This window comes from Erpetoichthys calabaricus, chromosome 5, assembly GCF_900747795.2.
Source record: "Erpetoichthys calabaricus chromosome 5, fErpCal1.3, whole genome shotgun sequence".
NCBI lineage: Eukaryota > Metazoa > Chordata > Cladistia > Polypteriformes > Polypteridae > Erpetoichthys > Erpetoichthys calabaricus.
Window position 1 is genome coordinate 172,526,270 of NC_041398.2, and position 17,184 is coordinate 172,543,453.

The 17,184-nt window shown below is 38.6% G+C and overlaps 1 protein-coding gene across 1 annotated transcript in view; it reads left to right on the forward strand.

Moving 5' to 3' along the window:
- The first annotated feature begins 4,175 nt into the window (after positions 1–4,175).
- ino80b (INO80 complex subunit B) overlaps positions 4,176–17,184 on the forward strand; it is a 43,797-nt gene continuing 30,788 nt past the window's right edge. Inside the window, exon 1 of the mRNA XM_028802233.2 lies at positions 4,176–4,352. Coding sequence (XP_028658066.1) covers positions 4,310–4,352 — 43 coding nt within the window. The 5' untranslated portion in view covers positions 4,176–4,309. The remainder of the gene's footprint in view (positions 4,353–17,184) is intronic.

Below are 17,184 nucleotides of genomic sequence, written 5' to 3' on the forward strand. Positions count from 1 at the left end.
CTATCTATCTATCTATCTATCTATCTATCTATCTATCTATCTATCTAATCATTTGCCTTAATTAACATTTAACCCTGTTTGCATGTATACACTTTTAAGGCTTTTTAACACTCTAATTGTTAATCTCGCACTGACAATTTTGCCACCTATAATCACTCATAGAAAGCACAATAAAACGCTATCTAAATAAAACCTCTCTTAAAATTAAACATTCTTAGCTAAGACAGGAATGTATAGCAAGGGTCTCCAACTCTGATCCTGGAGTGATATTGTAGCTGCAAGACTGACTTTTTTCTGCAGCTTTACCAACCATTGGTCAATGTACTTTCTGATTTTCATTCGATAACAAGAGGTGTCAATCAAGGACAAGCTGACATATGTGCAAATTCCTACTGACAAAAGGGCACCTTTCTTATTAATATTTGTAAGTGTTCAGTGAATTGTGGTTAATTTTAAAATCCATTTTAGTGATTAATAATATTTCTGAACATAAGGATATTTGGTATCTTTATTTTGTTAATCATAACGCATTTTGTTTTCCTCCTTTTGAGTCATAGGCAACACCATTTTGTAAAGCTCTGTTTCTGCTTTGTTTGCTAAATGCATCAGGACAGGAAGTTAAATTTTGTGATATAAAGCAGCTCATAGCTATAGAGGATGGTGGCATACTAGTTTACATGGTCCAAGGCTCTGAATTCTTAACAGAACACATTTTCAGATTAATTAGTGGTTTCTAATGTTAACATCGAGTTAGCTGGTTACTCTGATTAATAACTCTGCTTTTTTATATTCAGCTTTGGTACTCTCGGTTTATTTATTTATTCATTTATTTCTTTTGACCATAGCCTGTTTCAAGCTGACTTCCTTGCCATCTTGGATGAAGAAAATAATGTAGGCACTGGATCAATAACTGGAAGGGATCTCAGAAGCTTTACCTTCCTTTAAATTTAGTGGTACACATCTCTTCTGTCTCTTTTTATAGCAAGAAGCTGAACAACTCTCTCTTGGGAACAAGAAAGAACTTTCTTCAGTCCTGAAAGGCATTCTTCCCGTAGGAATAAAAAGTCAAAAAAGAGATCTCTTTAATATCATTTTTGGTTTTCTTCTAGACAAAAATGAGATTGGAAAAAACAAAATGGATGCATTTTCTTTTGTCTCATGCTTCTCAGATTTTTTGCATCTTCTCACAAGTGTTTCCTCTTGAGTTTCAGTAGAGATCTCGGCAACATCACACTAAGGGTTTCAGATTTTCCAAGTAGAGCGTTGATAATTTTTTTTTTTTTTTGTAATTTGAAAGTGTTTGTGTGCTCAGTCATATATGGTGAACTGTTTGGACAGTTGTTTATGGTAATAAAACACTTTACTATGATTGCAAAATGTAGTCCTTGCTTCTGAATTATACTATTACTGTAGTTGCTCTAATTTGTATTGTTCATACGTATTCTAGAAAAAAAGCAGGAAGTGTGTCACAGTGGTTAAAGGTTAGAGGTTGTAGGTCCAAATCCCACTGCTGACATTGTGTGACCATGAGAAAGTCACTTCATCTGCCTGTTCGCCAATTGAAAAAACAAAAGAAATGGAACCAATCGTATCTCAAATGTCATAAGTCACCTTGGATAAAGGTATCAGTTGAACAATAGTCTTGAAAGAGACTAGAACACGACTAGAAAATATACCATGCTTTTCAAACCCATTTCTAAATTTTGACTTATTTTACCTCAGTTGTATCTCATGTTACATTTTCTTCTAAAGCTATTGATCACAAGGAATTTTAGAAGAAACATCAGTGACAACGTTGATTTTTAAATTAAACATAAATGAGAATCTCTTTTAAGTCTCATGAGCCATCAAAGTCAAATTTTCTTATGGGTATGTATTGTCTTCGAACTGAATTCCCCAAATTAGCTCTAAGAATCCCCTCCCCAAGCTTAAGCCCTTTCTAGCAGCCAGAGATCATGTAGGTAATTTCAGTGCCTACAGACATCTGCGAGAATGACTTGCATACTGTATGTTTCTACACATTGGCAAAAGACACAGAAAGGGCATAAAAGCAATCTGAGGAAAACAATGTCAAACCCCAGGCTAAGACAAAGGAGCACATGGCAAAGAAAAACTTCATCACCTCAGACTTTATCGTTTCAATCTGGACGCATTGATATGCAAGTGCACACTGCACCAGATGATATTTTTAAAGCACTGGTACTATAAAATTGTTTTGTCCGTATCCAGATAAATTAGAACTTTTAAGTAGCTAGTAAACCACCAGGTAAAGGCCTGCCTTCTCATGCTTGAGTGTTACTGTGAAGACAGACAAACAGACAGACCTGGACAGATTCGCCTATGTAAATATTTGCAGAGACGGAAAGAGGTCGATCTTTTTTTTTTTTTGTTAACTTCGCTTTTTTTACCATTTTTTTCTGCCGTCACATTTTCCAGAGGCGAGACGCGATTATTTTTAAAAACAAAAAAGGACTACATTCACGTATTCACCAGGTGCACAGCATCAACTGGCAAAGTACAATGAAATGGAAAGAAAGAACGCGACTGCTCTCATGCGTCAAATAAGCGCAACACCACTGCTTTGCTGACTGGTGTTAGTTACCAGGCGACATGATATGAGTGGATATTCTGTCAGGGCAGACTTTAGGAAATATAAAGCACTACTTGCAAAGTGGGCTCATGATCCACCTGCAGGCCTCCGCCAGCAGCTCCACGATTCAATAGCTCTGCTGGACAGCCAATTGGATTGCAGGTTTTTGTATCTTGATTTACTTGATTGAGTCAGATAACGCCGCCCACCCCTCAGCCTCGCCCCTTCAACCCTAATCTTAAACGCTTTGTAAACAGGCGTTTTCACTGACTTATAATATAAAGTGACAGCCTCCTCAATAGAGTGAAGCTCTGGAGGTACGCAGCTGGAAACTGCAAATCTTGGCAGCTCACTTCGTCGTTAATATATAAATTGAATTATGGCATGCCACAATCTACAGAAAATTATTTGATTGTTGTTTCTTTAGGAGATCAAGGATGAGGTCAATTCATTTTTGGCAGTTGATGAGACAGTAGAAATTTCACATCGTATATAGCTGTTCCATTTTAATGAGTTAGGAGGATATTACGGGCTTAATTCGAGAGGATTTTATTGGTTTCTTTGATATGTGAGATGCAAACACTGATAAACAAAAATCTGTGACGCTGACAAGTACTTGTTCATACTAAGCAGTAAAGTACAGACGTACTGTAGATCAGGTTAGGCGATACTAATTTTCTTTTCACTTTCCATTTTTGTTAACCACGCAAAAAGTAGTAGACATATTTGTAAAGTTCACATAGTAGATATAGTTGTATAAAGTTCTGAAATAATGCACTTCTGAAATTCTGTGAAGTACTGCACCAGTGTGGCAACTGAAGATAGTGTTCATTCTGTTGAATCATACCATGTATGAGTGTTCCATAACATTGTTTTCATTCTGTTTTACGTTAAAATTGTGCACCATAAGACGAAAGTGTCTGTTCATGCCATTTAAGTTAGAACGATGTGCTATGATGCGAACTCTTGCTGTTAATGTCCATTTGGTATTTCATTTAATTAGATGAAAATCCCTTAATTTGCTTTTTCATCTATTAAGATGCGTTATATATCAGGAAAATGAAGTTATAGGGAGTAGTATGTTTATTGATAATCTAAAATTATCAGCATTCATGGACAAATATTTTCCCAAGGTTGTGAAAATTAGTGTCCCTGAAGTTACACCTACATTTTCAGTGAAATTAATAACGCAGAAATAAAAGTAAGCACTAATTTGTGTCCTGGAATTAAAATGCAACAAATCCTGCCATGTTAAGTGCAACTTCTCCACTTTGTGAGCCACTGCTCACTAAAAGGTGGGTGGGTGCGCATCATCGGTGTTCAGGCTTCCTGTTAATTACACAAAAGAAAAGCTGCAAATAATTCAGTTTTGTTTCATTACTGTGCAATTATCTTTAATTTCATGAACCGATTTTAGCTAAACAAATGAAAACTCTGTAATGCTTTAAATGCGTTAGGATATTGATTTATAGTCCGTTTTCTTTTATTAAAAACCTACCAAACGAATGCCACTTAAAACAACCAGTAGCAGCTCGTGCAATAAATTCGTTTCCATGGGAATCGTTTGCCCTCTGCAGGTCACAGACGGTATTGACATCTAAACCCAAGAAACTGCGCAGTGGAAATTTAACAACAGTAGTGGCGAGATGTCGTAAATAAGGCGCTGATTCCTTCGTTATTGTTAACGACGTGGATTTTAATTTACTTATCCTTGGCTCAATGGGGAAGAAGAAAGACATGTTTCACGATAAATTCCTTTCAGGTGAGTAAATGGGCTTTGCAGTTGAGCGGAACCATTATTAATGAAGGCCTCATTGGAGCCCGGACCCTAAAGTGAATCGGGCATTGGTATATAACACCGGTAAATGACAGGCGTTATAGCTTGGTTAGCTCTGGTTAGAACACATAAACGACTAGAAAATAGAGTTATCCTAGCTGAATGTAAAGTAGAATGCACGTTTAAAAGTTTAACGAAACAAATTAAAAAAAAAAACATTTAAATTTATATCTTCCATGATAAAGTTGCGGCCTACAGGCAATAGCGAACTTTTCAATGAGCAAGGTAAGCTGGTTGAGTGCGCATGCACGGCAGCTACGTCAAAACAAACTTAACAGTTCACGAAAAGCAAATCAGGCTGTTTGTTGTGGTTGTCAATTTAGAGAAGCATTTTGGAATGATGTGTTTTTGATCGGTAGGATTTAAAACGCGTCACAGTTGCCGTAAGATAATATCTGATGAATGTTCTTTTGAAACCGCTGCTTTCTCTGCTATAAATTTGAGTTTACAAAAATTGCATGTGGGATGTGTCAGATCATACCTAAAAGGAAGTGCTATTGCAAGATTTTTTTTTAGTGGGTGTCCAGATAGGGCCAGTGACTATCACGGGGTGGCACACAAAGTCCACAGTATAGGCAAATGACAACATACGAGTTACGTAATAACGATTTTATATTAAATAGAGCAGAAATCAGAGCGTTCATTGGCGTATTAAATGTAAATTTGCCAAATACCAATTTGAAGCAGTCACTTGAAGTAGCTAACCGCTGATGAATGTTATTCTTGATAATCTAATTGGGTCACGTATTCTCTGTAAAATTAAGAGTTAATTACGAATCGCAGAATGTTAATGGCCTAGTTTAAATTAAAGGCACCACAAACCAGATTTCATGTTTTATTTTATTTCCAAGTAAGCTAATTACAGTAAAAACATACAGTATCAAACAATTGCACGGGAGTAACTGAAGCATATTAATAAGCAGTCAAACATTACATATACACATTTATATTCTCTGAAAATCTTCCTGACAGTCAAGTAGTTACCCATGCACAAATGAATTGGCAAGGACAAAATTATTTTATGTGTGGAAAAGAAGTTAAATATAAGTGTGTAGTTTATGTTAGATACAGCTACATCAGGCAGCTTGTAATTTAGGTCAGGTTTGACATGAATAGGTACAGCGTGTTGCCGCACCCACCACATGACAAACCGTCTTGGGATTCTGGTTGGCAACCTTCCCAGGCAGAAATGTGGTCCATTCCCACCCTCCGGAAATGACCATCTGTCTGCTGCAACCAAGTATTACATCGGTGTCCCCTTGGCCTGGTCCAGCTGCTCGGGTCCTCAACAATGAGGCTCCTGCAGGCAGATCACCCTCGGGGAATCTCACTACATGGCCATAGTGCCATAACTGATGCTCCCTCACAATGCAGGTAATGTGATGTACTGTAGCTAAACTTAGTTTGCCAGTTACACTAACTGAGCAGCCAAAGTTCCCTGCTTGGCTACATTACCATTATGTAATTTAGTGCATCTCTTCTGTAGCTGTAGTTAGCATCATAAGTTCCCACCATTCAGACAAAATGCCTTCAACACAGCCGTCCACCCAGAAGAACTGTCTAGGGTTTTCAGCAGCAAGAAATGGAAGAGTTTTGATCTGAGGATGCAAATAAGCATGTTGGTACCATACTGGGACCCAATAAAAGGTTTATTACCATAATAACTGCAGAGCCATCCACAGACAAACAATAATTACCATACAATAAAAACCGTAACTTACTGTTTTTGTTTCCATTAAACAATATTTCTCATACAAATGTTACTAGATGAGTAAAACAGAAAGCAACCATTTAGCCTATCTGAAAGTTTTATTTTCTGCTGTTATTGCAGTTCTTAATGTTCCAACAAACATGCCCTTCACAGTACCAGACTGATACTTTTCAAACCATTTTAAAATAAAGTGAAGAGAATGAATGTGTTTTTGCCAAGGCATATTAAGTTTAATACAAAACCTTCTTTGCTTGTCTGTTACTGATTTTTGGATTCAATGTGTGCTGTCTGCGGTGGGTTGGCACCCTGCCCAGGATTGGTTCCCTGCCTTGTGCCCTGTGTTGGCTCCAGCAGACCCCCGTGACCATGTGTTCGGATTCAGCGGGTTGGAAAATGGATGGATGGATGTGTGCTGTAAAGGCGAATCTGCAATGTGGCACTGCCTGCTTTTCCGTTGCCACTGCATGTAGCATGTGGCATAGCACTAAATATAACCCCAGGCTATTGACATCCCCCTCCCAAACACCCCAAAAATCGTTTCATGCTTGTGCTACATCCAATAGGATCATCTCGACATTTCAAACTAGCACCATGGTGCATTCACCACGCACATTTGTGTGTTTCCCTTTATCTTTTATGCATTTTCTCTGGTTGATTGTAACACTGGTTTGAGCAGTGATGTTGTCGTAAAGAATATTAATTAGCTGTTCATACCATCTGCGGTGGGTTGGCGTCCTGCCTGGGATTGGTTCCTGCCTTGTGCCCTGTGTTGGCAGGGATTGGCTCCAGCAGACCCCCATGACCCTGTGTTTGGATTCCGCGGGTTGGAAAATGGATGGATGGATGTTCATACCATAGAAATGTAAGTTGTTTGTAAAGCATGCGTGCTGTTTTTATATGCATAAGTGTCAGATTGAATCCAACTGCAGTAAATAGTACTCCAAATAGAGGGCAGTATATCACTCTCCACAGAATGCACACTCGAACAGATTTGGTTAATTTTATTACGTGATCATGTGGCAGACAATCGCAAATTTGCTACCCAAAGTTTAAGAAATACTGGTGAAGTGAATAAATGGATGAGGACATGCTGTTGAAATGTAGCCACCAATGCTGCAGTTTTCAGCATCAGTGAATTTAAAGAGGGCAATCTGCAGTGGCCAGTACTTTTTGTATAGTGCCTGTGGCCATCCTTTACTACCTCATGGAAACACCATTGACTGTAGAGCCTGGTGGTTAGTATGTTCGAGTGGCTGGACTGACATTTAAATTCCATTAAATCAGACAATTGAAAATACAGATGTGTATTAGCTGGTTGTCCAATAAAACAAATGATGAATTAACAGTAAATATTATGTTGTCACCCCTCGTCTGTTGCTCATTTTGAGTGAACCCTCAAATTTTAAGACAGATTTCAACTATTCTGTTCCTTTTTTGCCAACAGTTTCGACTAAAGATGACCATAGTTGTGAATATTTTCGTAGGTTTGTTTTTATTTTGGATGAAACAGTAATACTGTAGAAAAAGAGCAAAACCATGCTTATCTTTCTGAAGAATTCAGGGTAATCCATATGTTCAACAATTTGCTGGGGATGTCATACCATACTGTGGTCTACTTGGGAAGCACCAGCTCAGGGATGACCGATATGCACATGAATGAACTGATCAGGGTCATCAGCAGCATTACTGAACTGACTTCCTTGGACTCAAACATTGGCATAAAAGAGAATACTGGCAAAATTAGACTATCAGATCAAATGCTGTAGCCTTCCACATGGTGTATTGTTTGAGAGCCCCTGTAGTCCTCATTCACCTCAATGTAATACAAAGCACCAATGGACCTGTCCTCTCAGTCTGGTCATTCTTTACTCTGGCTCAGGGGTTCCCAAGCTCAGTCCTTGGAGTACCACTATAGCTACACAGGCTTTCATTCCAAAAAGGAAAGGGACCCCATGATACTTGAGGTCTCAGATAACTTTTCGCAGTGTCTAAGACCTTAATTAGCTCAATAGGGCTGTGGCTTGTTCACAGCCATCTTTAGGATATCCCAGTGCAAAGCTGTATAAGTTCTCAGACTCCTCAAACCTTTTCCCAACAATCAGCAGCCATGGGCTCCTCTAAGGAGCTGCCTATCACTCTGAAAAATAAAATAATTGATGCTCACAAAGTAGGAGAAGGCTACAAGAAGAGAGCAAAGAGTTTTCAGGTAGCGGTTTCCTCAGTTCATAATGTTATTAAGAAATGTCAGTTAACAGGAACAATGGAGGTCAAGTTGAGGTCTGGAAGACCAAGAAAACGTTCTGAAAGAACTTCTTGTTGGATTGCTCGAAAGGCAAATAAAAACCTCCATTTAATTGTAAAAGATCTTCTGGTACAGTCATGGACAAAATTATCGGCACCCCTGGAATTTTCCCAGAAAATGCACCATTTCTCCCAAAAAATTGTTGCAATTACAAATGTTTTGGAATACACATGTTTATTTCCTTTATGTGCATTGGAACAACACAAAAAAACAGAGAAAAAAAGCCAAATCTGACATAATTTCACACAAAACTCAACAATTGGACAAAATTATTGGCACCCTCAACTTAATATTTGGTTGCACGCCCTTTGGAAAAAATAACTGAAATCAAGCACTTACTATAACCATCAACAAGCTTGTTACACCTCTCAACTGGAATTTCCGACCACTCTTCTTTTGCAAACTGCTCAAGGTCTCTCAGATTTGAAGGGTGCCTTCTCCCAACAGCAATTTAAGTGTTCAATCGGATTTAGATCCGGACTCATTGCTGGCCACTTCAGAACTCTCCAGCGCTTTGTCTTCAACCATTTCTGGGTGCTTTTAGAGGTATGTTTGGGGTCATTGTCCTGCTGGAACACCCATGACCTCTGACGCAGACCCAGCTTTCTGACACTGGGCCCTACATTGCGCCCCAATATCTTTTGGTAGTCTTCAGATTTCATGATGCCTTGCATACAGTCAAGGCATCCAGTGCCAGAGGCAGCTAAACATCCCCAAAACATCTTAGAACCTACACCATGTTTGACTTTAGGTACTGTGTTCTTTTCTTCGTAGGCCTCATTCCGTTTTCTGTAAACAGTAGAATGATGAGCTTTACCAAAAGGCTCTACCTTGGTCTCATCTGTCCACAAGACGTTCGCTCAGAAGGATTTTGGCTTCCTCAAGTACATTTTGGCAAACGCCAGTCTGTTTTTTTTATGTTTCTGTGTCAGCAGTGGGGTCCTCCTTGCTCTCCTGCCATAGCGTTTCATTTCGTTCAGATGTCGACGGATAGTTCGAGCTGACACTGTTGCACCCTGAGTCTGCAGAACAGCTTGAATAAATTTTGAAGTTGATTGGGGCTGTTTATCCACCATTCGGACTATCCTTTGTTGCAGTCTTTTATCAATTTTTCTCTTCCATCCACGTCCAGGGAGATTAGCTACAGTGCTATGTGTTGTGAAGTTCTTGATGATGTTGCACACAGTGGACAAAGGAACATGAAGATCTCTGAAGATGGACTTGTAGCCTTGAGATTGTTGATATTTTTACACAATTTTTGTTCTCAAGTCCTCAGACAATTCTCTGCTCTTCTTTCTGTTCTCCATGCTTAGTGTGGCACACTCAGACACACAACAGAAAGGTTGAGTCAACTTTTCTCCATTTTAACTGGCTTCAGGTGTGATTAATATATTGCCAGCACCTGTTTCTTGCCACAGGTGAGTTCAAATGAGCATCATATGCTTGAAATAAAACAATTTACCCACAATTTTGAAAAGGTGCCAATAATTTTGTCCGTCCCATTTTTGGAGTTATGTGTGACATGATGTCAGATTTGGCTTTTTTTCTGTTTTTTTTTGTGTTGTTCCAGTGCACATAAAGGAAATAAACATGTGTATACCAAAACATTTGTAATTGCAACAATTTTCTGGGAGAAATGGTGCATTTTCTGGGAAAATTCCAGGGGTGCCGATAATTTCGGCCATGACTGTAGATGTAGCAGAGTCTGGAATGGTGGTACACTGTTCTACTGTGTAGTGACACCTGAACACATATGACCTTCGTGGTAGAGTAAGCGAAATAAAAACTTTCCTTCATTCTAGCCACAAAATTCAGCACCTGAAGTTTGCAAATGAACATCTAAAGAAGACTGATATATTTTGGAAACCAGTCCTGTGGACTGATGAAGTCAAAATAGAACTTTTTGGGTCAAAATTTGCAAAGGTATGTTTGGAGAAAAAAGGGTGCCAAATTCCAGGAAAACAACAACTCTCCATCTGTTTAGCATGGGGGTGGATTGATCATGCTTTGGGCTTGTGTTGCAGCCAGTAGCACAAGGAACGTGTCATTGGTAGACAGAAGAATGGATTCAAATAAATAACTAGCAAATTCTGGAAGCAAACATCACCTGAAACACACCTCCAAGTCTACAATGGGATACCTCATAGAGACGCAAGCTGATGGTTTTGTGATGGCCCTCACAGTCTCCCGACCTAAACATCATTGAAAATCTGTGGATGGATCTCAAAAGAGCAGTGCACGAAAAACAGACCAAGAATCTTGCAGAATTAAAAGCCTTCTGCAGGGCGAATGGGTGAAAATACCCCAAGTAAGAATTGAAAGACTCTTAACTGTCTAGAAACCGCAAGCTATGATACCTGCCAAAGGGGACTTACTAAGTACTCACCATATCGGGTGCCCAAACTTCTGCTTCAGACCATTTTCATTTTTTTGGTATTTAGTACCTGTGAGTGATGGAAATAAAAATGTATTCTTTCTTTAATAGTTCAATAAATGTGTCATCTTCAAGTTTATGCCAATTTTGTGATCAGTTCATCTTGTGCCCACTGATCTGTTCACAGTAACAGACATTTAAAGCAAGGGTACCCAAACCTTTGCATGCCACTATATTTCCCGTGTTGGCATACTTGGTTATAGATCATCGCATGATAACCATGTGCTTTGAGTTTTAAACAAATACTCCACCGAACAGTTACATATTTTTATGTTTTACTTACCCCTTGCAGTGTTTAGTAATGTTTTAAGCTCATTCATTTTTGTGTTGTCTGGCAAAGCACAGTCAGGCCATTTCATATTTGTCTGTGGTGTCTTTCTTGTCTTCACCTATGCAGAGATCTTGATCAACATAACTAATAAACCTTTATAACTACGGAACTCTGGTGGTATTTTAGGGAGACTTTTTGGCCTTTCATTGGCTTCCCTAAGTTGCATTTTTGTTTGTTTGTTGGGTTTAGGCGATGGTATGCGGCTTCTTTTTCTTGATTATTGAGCCACCAGTGGTCTGAGGGAGATTCAGAAACCTGGAAATAGTTTTGTACACGTGTACTAATGTATTCTTTTTATCACTTTGTCTGACTTCCATAAAATTTTCTTTAATCTTCATTTTATTATTGTTCCTTCAGACTCTCTGTGCAACAAAACAGTCATGAACAGACTGGCATTTTTTATCTAAAAATGTGGCAATTGTATAGGCAAAGGCCAGTAGGAAGGCAATTATCCCTTTACTTGGGTCATTTCATTTATATGTGAAAACGGAACTACTTGAGCACAAGTGTTTGAATACTTGTGGAAACAGAATAGTATAGTTTTTGAGTTTAAAGCTATCTGTTGACAACTCCTTTCATCTTTAAAAATGTTCTTCTTGAGAATGCAACATTTCCATACAAATATAGGCTGGAATAAGAGGGCTAAGTGACATTTTTAAATCTAGCAACATTTCAAAAGCTTTTAAGGATCCAAATACCATTTGTAGGGCTTTGTGTGCGAGTACCTCAGTATATCTGAACATCACTGCTGATTCAGGCGCATTTCTGAAAGGACTTGTTTCATCAGGCAAACACTTCATGAGGCTTAGAATTTTTATAAACTGAACATGGTACGTGATGGTGAATTCACCATAATGCCGTGGTTCCCCCTAGATCTTAAAAGAATACTTCTCCCAAAAATTGTATAATTTTTAAACTGTTACTTAGCCTGTGTTGTTAGGGCCAAGAAAAACTGTTAATTTCATGTTTTTATGGAAAACTGAGACAGGCATTAATGGGGACCCACAGCAATGGGGTGTGTGTGTGTATATAGATACAGTATGTTTATTAGTTATAATTAAGGCTATTTTGTTTTTCTCATTGAATGTATAAGACAGTTGTAATGATAGTACAGAGAAATTTATGAAATACTAATGATGTTCTTATAATTTAAAAGTGATTTAAACTTTCATGTAAAGAATTGTTCAGGAGCAAGTTAGACTTGTGAATTAATAAAGAACAATTCAAGATCAATAGAGACAACAATGATTCTGATCTTTTAACTTCCTTAACATTACATTTTCTTCTCAAAAAAACATGTAAAAAGAATTGCATTTTTTTTGGCTTGAAAAATTACATTTTTATTAAATCTCTCCTTTGTACTGTAAAACATGCAAAACACTAAAAGTACAAAGTCAGAAGTGTAAAAAGTATAATATGAAATGAATAATAATGATGATGATGCTAATTCCATATATACTGTCAAAATATGTCTTTTGTGTGAAATATTTTTGAACGGGAAAACTGCTTAGGTGCGCAGTCTTTTACCTGACACTATTCAGCATTACGGCACTTCTCAACAATTCTTTTGATCACGCCATCATCAAGAAATAACTTCAAATAAGTAAGTGGATCTGGGCCATCAACCTTCACTTTAATTCCTGGCCGCCCCACAAAATCAAAATAAGGTGGTGCTGGTTTATTTGAAGCAGGGTCAATAGAAACCCAAACACAGTCATCATTTTTGGTTTCACTGTCTGTTTCACTTTCACTGCATGAAGACAGATTCACTTTGTCAGGCTCCTCAACATCACTGCTTGTATCACTGTCAAGAGCGTGCAACCCCAGAGCTTCTGAAAAACATTTCATTTAAGGTGCAATCACGAGGCTAGATGAAGATGTGTCTACACCATTTCCCAGATAACGCTTAGGACTGACATTTATGTACAGCACACCTATACCATTGCCTGAGTAATCCTTGGGTCTAACACATACGTGAAGTGTGTCTATACAGTTGCCCAAGTGACACTTGGGACTAATGCTTTTTTCCACAGTCCAAGTGATGCTCACATGTAACACTAGGGAGGTTGAAGGACATCAGTAATGTAATCGGAATAAATAACAAAAAACAGAGAATGCCAATGGAAAATGGTAAAAATATGTCACTATGCCTCCAAACAATAAAATAGTATACAGTAATCCCTCGCTACTTCGCGGTTCACTTTTCATGGATTCACGACTTCGCGGGTTTTTAAATACTGTACAAGTGATTGCCCGCCTATCGCGGAAGTTATGTTACAGACCCATCAGCAACAGGAGAAAATCCGCGATATAGAAAGACCATATAAATAAACATTTTTATAGTTTAAGCCTTAAAATTCCCATCCCACATGCTTTAAACACATGTAAACTTATAAAACACACTTTGTTAACACATGATATGTGGATGTCGGGCTAAGGATATGAGTAACATCTCACTATTATAAAACATTTTAACTTCACGCAAGACAAGACAGTGAGACAGGAAAATAGGTGATGTACACCTAAAAGCCTGATTGTACAGGCTTTTAAATTATTGACACGCAGAGCGACAAGCAGCACAAAGCCAGCACAAAGTCCACTTCTCCTTAGCGTTCATTCAGCTCCCCACCCCCTTGACAATGCGAAGTGGCAGGAGCGTACTGCGCTTCCGGGGAGGGGGGGTTTGAGCGAAGGTGCGTTCAGCTCTCACACACACACACACACACACACACACTCCTCGCGCAGAGCGACAAGCAGGCATTTTGGCAGAAGCAGCACAAAGTCCATTTCTGCTCAGCGTGAGTTCAGCTGCCCCCCTTCACAAAGCGAGTGCAGACACATTGACGTCTGATCGCTGCGTGCAGTGTGCAGTGTTGGTCTGAGGTGTTTAAGAATGTAGAAAGTGTTTAAGAGCATAGGAAGTGTTTATAAGAGCATGGGAAAGGTTAACAAGAGAGTGAGAAAGGTTTATAAGAGTGTGGGAAGGGTTTATAAAGCCTTAAAATATGTATAAATAATAAAATAAATATAGGTCGCTACTTCGCGGATTTTCACCTATCGCGGGGGGCTCTGGAACGTAACCCCCGCGATAGGTGAGGGATTACTGTATACAATTAGGTCCATAAATATTTGGACAGAGACAACTTTTTTCTAATTTTGGTTCTGTACATTTACCACAATGAATTTTAAATGAAACAACTCAGATGCAGTTGAAGTGCAGACTTTCAGCTTTAATTCAGTGGGGTGAACAAAACTGTTGCATAAAAATGTGAGGCAACTAAAGCATTTTTTAACACAATCCCTTCATTTCAGGGGCTCATTTCATTTCTAATACTTGGTTGAAAACCCTTTGCTGGCAATGACAGCCTGAAGTCTTGAACTCATGGACATCACCAGATGCTGGGTTTCCTCCTTTTTAATGCTCTGCCAGGCCTTTACTGCAGCAGCTTTCAGTTGCTGTTTGTTTGTGGGCCTTTCTGTCCAAAGTTTAGTCTTCAACAAGTGAAATGCATGTTCAATTGGGTTAAGATCAGGTGACTGACTTGGCCATTCAAGAATTTTCCACTTCTTTGCTTTAATAAAGTTCTGGGTTGCTTTGGCGAGAGAGCTCCTTTGACCGCATGTTGTCTGTTCACAGCAAAATCTTCCACATGCAAGCACCACACCTCAAATCAACTCCAGGCCTTTTATCTGCTTAATTGATAATGACATAACGACGGACTTGCCCACACCTGCCCATGAAATAGCCTTTGAGTCAATTGTCCAATTACTTTTGAGCCCCTGAAATGAAGGGATTGTGTTAAAAAATGCTTTAGTTGCCTCACATTTTTATGCAATCGTTTTGTTCACCCCACTGAATTAAAGCTGAAAGTCTGCACTTCAACTGCATCTGAGTTGTTTCATTTAAAATTCATTGTGGTAATGTACAGAACCAAAATTAGAAAAAAGTTGTCTCTGTCCAAATATTTATGGACCTAACTGTAATAAATGTACATCTTTATGCAACTGTTTGGCTCCCAGTAGGCAGACTTCATTAAAATTTAATACAATTATTTTTAAAGGAAATTTGTGGGATTTCATTGGGATGTTTTAAAAAGAGAGTGCTAGACACATTTTTGAAATTTATAAAGCTTCCATTTAAAAGCATTGACACCTTTACTAAATCGTATGTCTTAAAACAAACATTCTGAGTGATTATAATGACTGAGCATTTACTGTTTCAAATTTACCTTCAGAGAGGTAATTTCAACTTGAATATTTTATATATCCTACCATTTTACTCATTCCTTAGCCAGCCCTGATGGTTAAAAATTCTCTTAACAAACAGACATGGACAAATTTGTTGGTGTTTCTACAGCTTGTTGAAAAAGTGCTGCATGCCTCATGAAAAGTGATTAAATGAAAGGCAATTGTCCCATGTATACCAGTATATACTGTATCATCAAGTAAAGCAAAGCAAGTGTGAAAAGAGATCAAGTATTGCTTATTCTACAAAGATGTTCTAAAATGGCCTGGACACACTTGTTGGTACCCTTAGAAAAGATCATAAATAATTTGATTAGAGTGTTTGTTTGTTTTTTCAAACTAGTTGTTTTCCTTTAATTACTATTATACATGTCTCCAATTGTGCAATTAGTCATTCAGTTTAAATGGAGAAAAGTAGTCACTCTGCCGTTGGGTATTGTCATGTATCCCACACTGAACATGGACCAGAGAAAGCACAGGAGAGAGTTGTCTGAGGAGATCAGAAAGAAAATTATAGATATGCATTTTAAAGGCAAAGGCTATAAGACCATATCCAAGCAGCTTGATGTTCCTTTGACAACAGCTGCAAATATTATTAAGAACTTTAAGCCACTCTCACTATTCTTCTGCCCATTCTGGGGTTGATTTCCCTCTTGTGGCCAATCACTCTGAATGCAGCCACAAGAGGGAAATCAACCCCAGAATGGGTTGAAGAATAGTGAGAGTGGTAGACACAAAGCCAAGGACAACTTCCAAAGAGATGTAAGCTGAACATCAAGGTCAAGGCTCAGCAGTGTCTGATAGTACAATCTGTCAAAAATAAAAAACACAGACTGGAATTTGCTAAAATGCATATTGACAACAACAACAACATTTATTTATATAGCAAATTTTCATACAAAAAGTAGCTCAAAGTGCTTTACATAATGAAGAAAAGAAAAATAAAAGACAAAATAAGAAATTAAAATAAGACAGCATTAGTTAACATAGAAAAGGAGTAAGGTCCGATGGCCAGGGGGACAGAAAAAACAAAAAAAAAACTCCAGACGGCTGGAGAAAAAAATAAAATCTGCAGGGGTTCCAGGCCACGAGACCGCCCAGTCCCCTCTGGGCATTCTACCTAACATAAATGAAATAGTCCTGTTTGTAGTTAGGGTTCACACAGAGTCACTTGATGCTGATGGTCATACAGACTTCTGGCTTTTAATCCATCCATCATTGTTGGAACATCACGGTGCTTTGAGTAGCTGTGCCACCACCAAAAGGACACCGGAAAAGGAAACAGAAGAGAGTAGGGGTTAGACAGATTTTAGAGCCACAGACAAACCACAGTACTTCTGGAAGAATGGCCCTTGGGCAGATTAGACAAAACTGGAGCTTTTTGGTAAGTCACATCAGCTACTGCCCAGTGTCAGAAAGCTCAGTCTTTGTCACAGGTCATGGATCCTCCAACAGGATAATAACCAAAGCACACAGCGAAAAGAACCTAAGATTGGCTGAGAACAAAACAGTAGCCTTTTCTGAAGTGGCCTAGTATGAGCCCTGATTTGAATCCTATTGAACATCTGTGGAAAGAATTGAAACTTGCAGTCTGGAGAAGGCACCCTTCAAACCTGACACAGCTGAAGCACTTTACTCAGGAAGAATGGGCCAAACTACCTGTTGACAGGTGCAGAAGTCTCATTGAGAGCTACAGGAATCGCTTGTTTGCCGTGATTGCCTATAAAGAATGTG